General features: G+C 30.9%; 1 protein-coding gene across 1 annotated transcript; it reads left to right on the top strand.

Moving 5' to 3' along the window:
• The first annotated feature begins 2770 nt into the window (after positions 1 to 2770).
• On the top strand, positions 2771 to 9991 carry APE1 (acclimation of photosynthesis to environment). Its single transcript, XM_020378331.3, has 9 exons — positions 2771 to 3123; positions 6138 to 6184; positions 6280 to 6382; positions 6590 to 6676; positions 7130 to 7213; positions 7655 to 7708; positions 8586 to 8666; positions 9600 to 9669; positions 9754 to 9991. Exons 1-9 carry the CDS (start codon positions 2869 to 2871, stop codon positions 9831 to 9833), a joined length of 861 nt encoding a protein of 286 aa, XP_020233920.2. The 5' UTR covers positions 2771 to 2868; the 3' UTR covers positions 9834 to 9991.
• The last annotated feature ends 1147 nt before the right edge of the window (positions 9992 to 11138 follow it).

The following is an 11138-nucleotide window of genomic DNA, read 5'->3' as shown; positions in this document are numbered from 1 at the left end:
AACATCAAATCAACTAATAGAATTAAATCATAGTTTAATAATTAACTAAAAATATGAAAGTTTTATTTATTGTTCCGATGTCACATCTTATTACAACACTTTCAATACAAAGTTTAAACCTCATCTCTAATCACATTATTTCATAAATTGTTTTCACTTACATCCACATTCCAAAACAAATCATAAAAGAAAGGAAAGTAAGAAACATCTAATTCTAATTATCAATGCAAGTTATGACTAGGTAGACTAGGTAATCATAGACATTAAAAACAATATATATAAATTGACAATGAATATCAATAAATATTCAATACAGTTCAATAGCACACCATCCATTATATATCAAATCCACAATTCTCAATCAACCAAGATATAATTATTATGTTATGACAATGCAATGGACAAAACAATCCTAAATATATGCATGTGACGTCAATAAAATGATTATTAACGGTCAATTGGTGTCCAATACCCTAGGAGAACATGCTCAATCATAGTCATAATAACACTCTACACTAAGAGGATATGTAATAAGGCGCCTTAGGATATTGATTTTGGCCAAATTACACCACATGCACACATTAGGAGGAACTAGAGCTCCAAAACTTGTTATCTCTAAGGTCATGAATCCTCAAGCTTTTACACAAGGAAAACTTTTCCTATTGACGTATTTCACATTGTACCCATTAAAACAATCAATTGATGCATGCCATACAAGACTCTTATGCAATTCGTGTTCAACACCATTCACCCACTCAAACTCATATAAATATATTTATCATTCTTACAATAGATTTAATTCAAATACTGCATGAGGTACAACTAGCTAAGCAATATCACCTAGATTTTTCACACGATTAAGTTAAACTTAGACTTTATTAAATGATTATCATACATTTCTTACACAACAACACATCACACATCACCAATGTCACTTTAACCAATACATACATTTATTCCAAAAGTAATTCAATACAACGTTCTTAATTAAACAACATAGGGCATTCAAAATTATCAAAACTCCATATTTATAAGTAAAACAATTTTGTATGAATATGGTGAAGTTTGTTAAAGGATACTTACGCCTAGTGTGATAGAGACCACGAACAAACTTTGCTCTTTAAAAGGATCATGCTAATCGCAACCCTCCCACACCTAGGGAATTTGCAACAGGGAGTCCTTGAAGCTCTCATGCCTAACGTGACACTACCCGTCCGACCTAAATGTATTAGAGAACAACTTGTCATCTCTATCGAGCTCGTGCCCAACAGTCATTCATGACACTCAAAGTTGCGTCAGTTTAGACACACCTACAAAATCATGAATCTTACACATTATTTGACATAATTATTCTACAGATTTTTAATTTCATATGTTATATATTATTTAATTTAATTCTTATTTATAAAAATATATTATTTGATTATTATAATTAAATACTAGTTATGAAATATGTTGAATTTTCAATATTTATATCCATTTATTTAATATATATAATACAATAATTAAATAATATTAAATATATATTATAAATTTATTGTTCAATTCTTTTTTATAATTTTATGTCATAAACATTTTATGAAATTTTATTAAAAATGTTTAAACCAAACACGTTTTCTAATTTTAAATTTTAAAATTAAAAATTATTTTCTAAAATAAAAAATAGAAAATGTTTTTTTAAGCCAAATGCACCCTAAACTTCTCACTAACAACAATACTAGATTATTTAGCAACAACCTCTTCAACAACACTTGGCTCAAGAAACCCATCTGCAACAGTTTCCTCATCAAGAACTTGTGCTTCAATAGAAGCTTCAACCTGCACATTCATGAGGTTCACTAGTCACCTTAGCTTCAACATCCTTAGTTTGTCCACTTGCCCTTATGCACCAAGCTTGCAATGCATGCAATGGGCTCATCATCATTTGAATCATCATGCAACACCAATAATGTCTTCTTTTAGGTGGCTCTACCAGTCTTCCACCTTTTAGGGGCTTTTCATGTAGGAACTACAGAAGATTTAGACTTAGAGTCCTTCCTCTTAGATCCTCTAAATCTTGAAAATAAGAACTTATTGGTTGTTGTCCAAAAATAAAATAGAGCCTTATTAAGAAAAAAGTAGTAATAAATAAAAAATCATCATAATTAATTATAAAATCTAATTATTATATTAAATATAAATTATATTTTTTCAATATAACCAGTCCTATTATTCAATATACGACAAGAGACCAAATTTTTTTTTAACTAGCTATATTTGTTTTATGATTAAAGAAAAAATAAAATTCAAGTGTAATTATACCAGCACTAATGCACCGGCCCATCTCATAAAAAAAACAATTAACCAGAGTTTTATTAAAGAAACAAAGTAATTAAAATACTAAAAAAATTAGGCATAGATAGAAACTATTTTTTCATATAAAGAATTTAGTATAATTGGTTAAATAAACAATCTTAATAAAATTACTAGGTTAGCCTAGTGATTGGGTAGGGAAGGATTGAGGTAGTTAGAAATATGAAGATCTAAGTTCAATTCTCGATGCAATTATCTTTGTAATCTTTCCTATTTAAAAAAAAAAAATCTTAATATCATCCTTATTCTCACTCTTTAAAAAAAAAAATACTTGTCGTTTAAGTATGTCATCGAATGAATCGTTACATAACTAAAAATTAAAATGAATAAGAAATAAAACAACAGTTTGAAATTTATTTATTTTACTTCTTGATATATATATTATCTGAAAGATAAAGAGGACACGTGGCCCAAATTTTTGGCGGTTGAGGAGCACCTGAGCTACTCATTTCCTCACACTCTGCGTTTGGGTTTGTGAAACAAAGAAAGAGCATTCTCGTTTCCCCCTTCTTTGCGATGCCAGGTGGAGCCACCGTCTGCTCCGGTCACCGGTTTCTCTGCGTTCTCCCGCATTCAACTCGTCCCCGACTCACCCTCCCAACTCGGTCGCGACCCGTTCCGGTTCAGCTCGGATCCATATCCATATCCACATCCCTTACGAATGGCGGTAGCAACCGGTTCGGTTCAAAGTTGAGTCTTATTCCCAGAGCTGCTGATTCTTCCTCCGCCCAACCGTCTCTCGTTCCCGACGATGACTTCTCCATTTCTAAGGTATTTTTTTTTTTCCTTTTTCGTATTTCAACCAATGAACCGAACCGGACCGGTTTCTGGAAGAACTTATTTACTGTTTATTTGGATTTATTTTATGTGTTTTCTCTCTTAGTTTATGAGCTTCTTGAATCTCTTAAACTTAAAATGTTTATGGTTCTACCATGTTCAACCTGATTGTCTCAAGTGAAGGATAATTTTCACAGTATTGCTCTATTTTCTTAGTATATGTTTGGTAGAAAAGAAAGAAATAGGGTGGAAAGAAATAAGTGTGATAGAAATAGAGAAGAAAGAAAGAAATAAAGTGAACTTTTGAATTATTTGGTTTATGAGGAATAGAAGGAAGAGAAAAGAGAGGAAAGTAATTGTAAGAACAAATGAATTCCATTTTTGCCCTTAACAAATAACTCAACTGCAATGGGTGTTGCACATTTTCTCATCAAGTCTTTTGGTCTAATGGTTGCAAGTGCTGCGTTGGGACATGGGGCATCGACATGATGCTCCCAAGTATGATTCTTGAATGTGTTAAAATAATGTTTGATCAATAGAAGTCATGATTAATTTTTGGTTGTCAGCTTTGAGACATATTATGTTCATGGAAAAAAAAAGTATAATCAATTGTAGAGGTACAAATTGATTGTTTCAATGATTCAATTTATTGTCTAGGAATTTCAGTTGATTAACGTTGCAAATTATGAAGTGTGAATATGTGGTTCTATGCTAATCGATTGTTTCACTGGTTCAATCAGTTGTTTAGGGATTTCAGTTGATTAAAGTTGCAAATTATGGAGCATGAATACGTAGTTCTATGCTTCAATTGATTAATTAGGAAACTCAATCAATTCAAGTTGCAAATTATTGAGATAGAATACACAATCCTTTGCTTTTGTGGTCGTAAGAGTGTTGGGTATTTTTGTCCAAAAAGTTTTTGTGCTTCTTGTGAAGCAATTTCGTTGCATTTTCCACCCACTCAATGCAGAAAAGAAAGACACATGGGAGTATGGGACCCACCACATTTTTTTATTTATTCTTTCCTCACTCTCTCAACGGCACCAAATAACCATTCATGAATAAACTCACCCCTATTTCTGTCATTCCCTCCCTCTTCTTTGGCTAATTAGCAGTACCAAACAGGGTGTTAGTGCCTATATGTCTGTGTCAGAGAGTATCACATTAACTTGTTCAACATATCATAACTGTGAAACATGCCATATTAGATGGGCATTTTCCAAACAACTAAAGTTAAAACTGCTTGTGTGCTGAACTGACAAAATGACTAATTTAGTTTGGCAAAGCTATTTAAAAGATCAAAGTGAAACTTTTTAAAATTAACATATCAAATTAAAACTAAAATTTAGGAGGAGAGGTGCCATAAAAAAGTATGTCTTTATTTTATCTTGTAAGCATGTGTTAATGCTTAAAAGAACTAATAAAAATATGTTATGACCTATGAAGCCTGGATACTCTAAAAATGGAAAAGTATCGATGTCTTACCCGTATCAAACACCGATACGGCTAGGATATGCCAGGATACGTATCCAAGGAGTATCTGATTATTTTTTATTGTTTTTGTAAAAAAAATTATTGGATACAGCTCTGATACGACTCCGCTCACAATGGCTAGATACGGCTTTATAACATGTGATATGGCTTGGATGCGTTTTTTTTATCCAAATGTTCGTTTTATTAATATTTTAAATATTTATTTTTAGTTTTAAAATTTTTAAACAGAAAAAACCTTTTAAAAGTTAATATACATATTCTACAAAGACACATTTCTCTCTTTTTTTTTACTTATATTTTATATTTATATAAAATTTTCTATTTTTTTAATGTATCTATAACGTATCATATCCTTAGTTTCAAAAAAAAAAAATCGTATCCCCATATCTGTGTCGTATTGTACCTGTGTCGTACTAAGTATCTAGGCTTCATAGGTTATGACATCTCTATAAATTATTTATAGCTGTTCCCGTAACTTATGAAAATAATTTGGTTATATTTTCTCTTCAATTATATAATTGAGTTATATAATAAGTGTTTTGTTTTGATGTAAATGTTTGAAAGAACTTATGACATGTCCATGAACTATTTTCACCTCATCAGGATAAGTTATGAAAATAAATTATGCATAGGTGAAAATGATTTAACCTTATTTCTTTTTCAATTATGAAATAACTTGTGCATAATTGTTTACATGATAAGCACTTATTTAATAAGAACCTAATCAAGTTGTCTATTAAAATACACCCAACCAAATGCCAAATTTAGGAAGTGTTTTCTATTTCCTGTTACCACAAATAATTACAATATTCTCAAGTTATTTTTACTTCCTTTTCTGTTTTCAAGGATTTTAGTATGTATATGAAATGATGTATGTGAAAGTAAGAAATAAACTAAAAATGTTGTGATGTTTTTGTATTTATGTGTTAAATACAAGAAAATAACAATAAAAAGGATTTCTTGAACCAATAAACTTTAATATTTCCCTTAATGGAAAAGGATTTGGGTTACACCACAGTTACTATGTGGTTTTTTCTAACAATCTTCTTATGTTAGTTTAACAATGTATAATTAATAAAATAAAATTTTATTTTTGAGAGGGTACTACTACAATTAATAGTACATTATGAGACAAGTGCAGATTTCAGTAACTCGTGCTTTACTTTTTACTATATATTAGTATTTTGTGGAATATTCAACAACACTGGATTTTGGTCAGAGAAGCAAGAAAAGAAATATTGAATTATTGATGATATATACTGTGGGGTGAATGAATTTACACATGTTGCAAGTGTGATCTCTTCCTAGATGTCTGGTGGTGACAATGATATATGGCAGTGAATTGGTGATTTGTGCGTAATATTTTCCTTGTCTTTGAGGGAACTCTTATTTATTATTGAAACTTGTAAGTTTTGGTTCATGTCACTCATCTTGGCTTGCTGATTCGCAGATTTATATCATTGTGCTTGACCTTACAACATAAAGTTTTATAACTAGTTGTTTGGTGGTTGCAGGTTTCATTTGGTGTGATTGGTCTAGGTGTTGGACTCTCACTCTTATCGTGAGTTTTTTTATCATTTTTTTCACCTTCTTCGTTGGTTTTATATAATATGTCAAGTGTTTCTGTTTCTTATTTTAGTTGTTTGTTTCATGCAGCTATGGTTTTGGAGCATATTTTAATCTTTTCCCCGGATCTGAATGGTCAGCTATAATGTTAACATATGGCTTCCCTCTTGCAATTATTGGAATGGCACTCAAGGTAGAGAAAGTGTTACTGATGTGAATAAATTTATAAGATGGACATTCATCATAACAAAATTGTGCAAGAGTCATGTTAGGAGTTTCCCTTCTTAATGTTTATGTTGTTGCTTCATAGTTTTATTTGTACATTGGTGTTTTAATGGATGCTCGTTTGGGTCATACTATCCTTGTATTCATATTTTGTCCTGGGCCATCTCTTTTGCAGTATGCAGAACTCAAGCCAGTCCTGTGCCTCACATATTCCGATGCTCAAAGCTTGAGGGAAAAATGTGCAACTCCAATTCTTAAACAGGTAATCTCATCATAGACTCATGCTTACTGCCCAGCTAGTTGTCATTTTAAATTACACATTAATGATGCTGACTTATTAAAGAGTTAACCTTTTTATTAATATGTATAGTTTTGACTAGATTCGACTTATTTATTATTGCCCCTGTTAGCTTGCCCTTTTTATTCTGGACTGGGCTCATGTTGGTCATCCAGTAATAATACATAGTCCATTTTGAGTAGCATTCATGGGTCATGTCAGAATTACCAATGGCATACAGCTGTACATCTCCCAAGCGAAATTAGTTCATTCAATGTCAAATCCCTCCATGATTTTCAAAATATTTTTAGTTTGATTGTTTATTACCATTAGATTCAATTTTTCATCCAATCACTCATTTTTACTCACTGATAGTCTGTCTAACCTAGATGGTTTTGAATATCGAATGTATTAAGTTGTCATCTTGTGCTTTCACAGGTGAAGAGTGATGTTACCAGATATCGCTATGGAGATGAGCAGCATTTGGATGAGGCATTGAAACGGATATTCCAGTATGGTCAAGTATGTTATTAATCAATAAATTATCTTTTAGGTACTTATTAGCTTTTTGCATATTATCTATTTCTCCATTTGTAAGCATTAAATGAAACATAAAAGTAATAAATAAATAAATAAAAAGATCTCTGTTTTCTACCTATGTTTGAAATGAAACTCAACACAATACATGGACCCAGGTCAGTTTTGACAATATGTCCTGTGACTGTTAAAATGAAAGCCCATTTTCAAGTCTTCACCTTATAACTTCAGCTATTTGGCAAATACACATGAATATCTTTCCATACTACGTCTCTAACAATCTTCATCCAAGCCAGCAGCATTAGTTAAATAGTGACATTGCCTACTATATGTCCTTGTTGCAAGTGGGATTTAATCTTTCATCTTCTGCAGCACGTGATGTGTTCTTCAATTTTGAGACATCATTTTGTTTTCTTTTTGTTTCAGGGAGGAGGAATACCAAGGAGAAGTGCTCCTGTTCTACAAATGATTCGCGAAGAAGTATGCTTGTCAATTTTGCATTAATTTATCAATCAATAAGATTATTTAAGTCTCATTTCATAGTACTTACTAGATTATTTGGAAATACAGAAAAAGAAATAATGACATATATCTCATTTGACTTTAAAAAAAATTAGTAGTGTGTAAATTTTTTATACTACTTCATGTCTCTTCTATCATGTGCACACTATCTTCCATCCCTCTATGTAATGGACTGCTCTAAATACACTATGTTTCCTTTTTTTTCCCTCATTCTATTACTCTTTATATAATTAAAAATTATATTTATGTTCTTTTGTCTGTTTTAACTTCGTTTGTTCTATCTTTTGTTGGTATACCATAGTGCCTTACTGCATATTAAGCTTATACCTCTATCCTTATCCCTACCCACCAGGCCACCTCAACAACCTGACCTTTCAAATGATTCATTTTGATTAAACTCGAGCAAGCTCTAGTCTAATTTCAAGTCTAAAATAGAACATGTTGAGTTCTCGTCTAATCCCACTTTTGGTACTTGTGCTATATTTTCTGTTAATCAATGTTGCCACCGGTCAAGCTCTATTCTCCAGCAGCTATTTTTTCTCTTGAGATTAGATCCCCTCAATATTTTATTTTCATTTAAATAGAATAGGCCTACTTAACCCATTTTGGTTGCTCAGGCTTTTGTCATTAGTACAAAACCCTTCTAGTCTAATATTATATGAATATAAGGGATTCCATAATACTTTTGAAATGGTAACCTGTTAATATTCTTCATACAACAATCCCTGTTGATCTGAGATCCTGCCTAACATAATAGTTAGGGGATCATTTATATTGATTAAACTCTATGGTCATTCCCTTATTAATCCTGTCTCATGATGTGATCACATCTTAGGTCACAGAAGATGGTAAATTCTGTTTGGTTTTGGTTTTTGAGGCCAAGGATCTGCAGTTGTCCGATTTTGAAAAAAGACAGGTATTCAGCTTTCTTTCCTGAAGCATAATTTAAATTTTGCTTTCACTTTTTTAACATGTTCGTGGAGATGATGGAACTCTCTGAATTTTGGAGAATAAAAAAAGTGCTAGAAACTGGATAACTGATGTTATCTTTTGTTTGTAATGACTAATGAGGTTTAAAAGAATTCAGATAAGAGAAAATCAGAGTAGAAGAATCATAAGACAGAAGTACCAAAACCAAAATCTCGTATCACCTTGTATTTTAATTATAAAGGATGTTCATAACTTGTACTGTCTCATTAACTCATCCAGCACCAAACTAATTGACATATTCAGGTTGAGAGTGGGTTTGGATTATATTTCCGGCTTGTCTCAACCTAGATTAATGTCCTATATTCTTTTGAAATTTATATAATTCTCAATAATTATGTAAATAGTAATTAATAAGATTTACTGACTTAATGGATAACATTTTGCATATATGGATATTATTTGTTTTGAAATTTATACTATCAATAAAACTTAATTTTGTTCTATACTTTTAATTCTATAATTTAGTTATACTTAATTTTAAGATTGATATATTATGTCAACAAATGAGGTTGATCCAATCATGTACAATTTATTAAGGAGTTAAGTTCAAATAAATGACCTGATCAAAATTTTGAGTTGGGTATAGAGTAAGATAAACTAGTCCCAACCCATTGACTATGATTTATCAAGTCCAAAGTTGCACAGAAGTTAAAACAATTCTCAAGAGATAAAATGGGTTCTTTATAACAGAATGCATAACCGCATCGTGGACAGAATAGAATGCTTTAACCTTAGAGGACTGCTTCTTTTGGAATTTAATTAATTCAATTCCTTTTCACTGCAATTCTAAGATCCTCTGGAGTTGTGATATCAAAGACATTGGTGCTAACAAATTTTCAAACTTCAATTTTGTGTTTAGGCCAAATTTGCTTCATTCTTTGGGCCAGGAATTACAGCTGAAGTTGGGGAGTCTGATGTCTGGGTGTTTGGTAAATCTCTGATACTTAATAATTGGAAGACTCAGAATGTGTATGAAATGATTGAATGCATACTGACATAATATTTGGCTGCAGGTAAGGGTAGCAAAAAAGGTTTATATGATGTCAGACTTATCTCCAATACAGATCCCAATGACAATGCTTCTCCTTCATGAAGTTGTAGACCATTTTATCCTCTTCCATGTTGCATGATTTTAGTCAATTAATGGACTTATGTCCTGTAAGATATGTAAAAATATAATTATGTTTCAAAGTATCGAGTTACTTTCGTCAAAAGAAAAAAGAAATGAAAAGTATCAAGTTATTGTATCAAGTGTAAATTTTGACATAGAATAAAATAAAAAAGAAAAATAGCGATTGGGAAAAGCCTAGTTATGGAGGACTCACTTTTTCTTTTAGGATTAAATATATTTAGCCATCGGATTTTGTCAATTTTTATTTTTATTTTTGAAAAATTTTCAATAGTTTTAGTCCCTTTTAAGAAAGTGGTTAATTCAATAGAATTATTCTTCATATATATATATATATATTATAATTTTATTTTTAATTGATATGAGATTTCTAATGGTTTCTAATTTTTTTTCTATTAACAAGAAATTTTGACACCAAGGAAGAATAAACAACTGATAGGAGAAAAAGTTCAAGAACTAAAATTAATAAATAAAAAAAATTGTTCTAATGACTAAAATTAAACTTTATCAAAGTTAAAATCTTAAAAACATCTATTTTTTTTATCATAATTATTGATGATCACGTGTGTTATTTTACATTTGATATACATGGACTTATAAAATTAAGATTTGCTAGGATACTAGTTTGAAATTGTTTGAAACATGGGATTGCTCAAGTCAGGCTCACAGAATGCTTGTAGCAAAATTTCTTGGCATCTCAGATTAAGAAAAAATGTCGTTAAGTATACACTTTACTAAGTTAGTGTTGGCTCCGTCATTCAATCCTATAGTTACTTAATTTTGTTGGTTTTGGCAATTTGGCATTAAAGTCTATGTAAATTACTTTAGTCACTTATCTCAACTTAAATCAAATGAATTGGAAAACATGACAAAAAGTTTGATTTAGGTGTTGAGTCTTCTTAATTGAACAATAAGCTCTCATCTAATGAAGACAGTCATTCCTTGGAGTTAGACTAAGGAAGCCATCTTTTTTCTTTTTGTTACTTGTGTTTTTCCTCAAATCTCTTCATCTCTATTGTAACTTTGCAACGATATAATTGGATTTTTAAACCAGTCATACATTATTGTAAGAATTGGCATACATGCAAATTGGAAATAGATAATATCTGGTATTCTTCTACTCCTTCTATTCATTTGGAATCCAATAATTCATTCATTAGTTAGTTGGCAACCTAAACCAGTTCATTTTGTTGGTTTAGTTTGCTAATTTCATTGTGACTTAAGCATGTAGTTTCCTTGATGCATATATTAATATTAGGGAGTTGTTAA

This window comes from Cajanus cajan, chromosome 2 (genome assembly GCF_000230855.2).
Source record: "Cajanus cajan strain Asha chromosome 2, NIPB_CcT2T_4, whole genome shotgun sequence".
NCBI lineage: Eukaryota > Viridiplantae > Streptophyta > Magnoliopsida > Fabales > Fabaceae > Cajanus > Cajanus cajan.
Note: the sequence above shows the minus strand (reverse complement) of the source record. Positions and strands in the feature narration are given on the sequence as shown.

Bases quoted from the DNA above. Each gene is read 5' to 3' on its own strand.
- APE1 (XM_020378331.3), top strand. From the start codon at position 2,869: ATGCCAGGTGGAGCCACCGTCTGCTCCGGTCACCGGTTTCTCTGCGTT. The intron at 3,124-6,137 runs GTATTTTTTTTT...TGGTGGTTGCAG, and splicing joins ATGACTTCTCCATTTCTAAG to GTTTCATTTGGTGTGATTGG. The intron at 6,383-6,589 runs GTAGAGAAAGTG...TCTCTTTTGCAG, and splicing joins TTATTGGAATGGCACTCAAG to TATGCAGAACTCAAGCCAGT.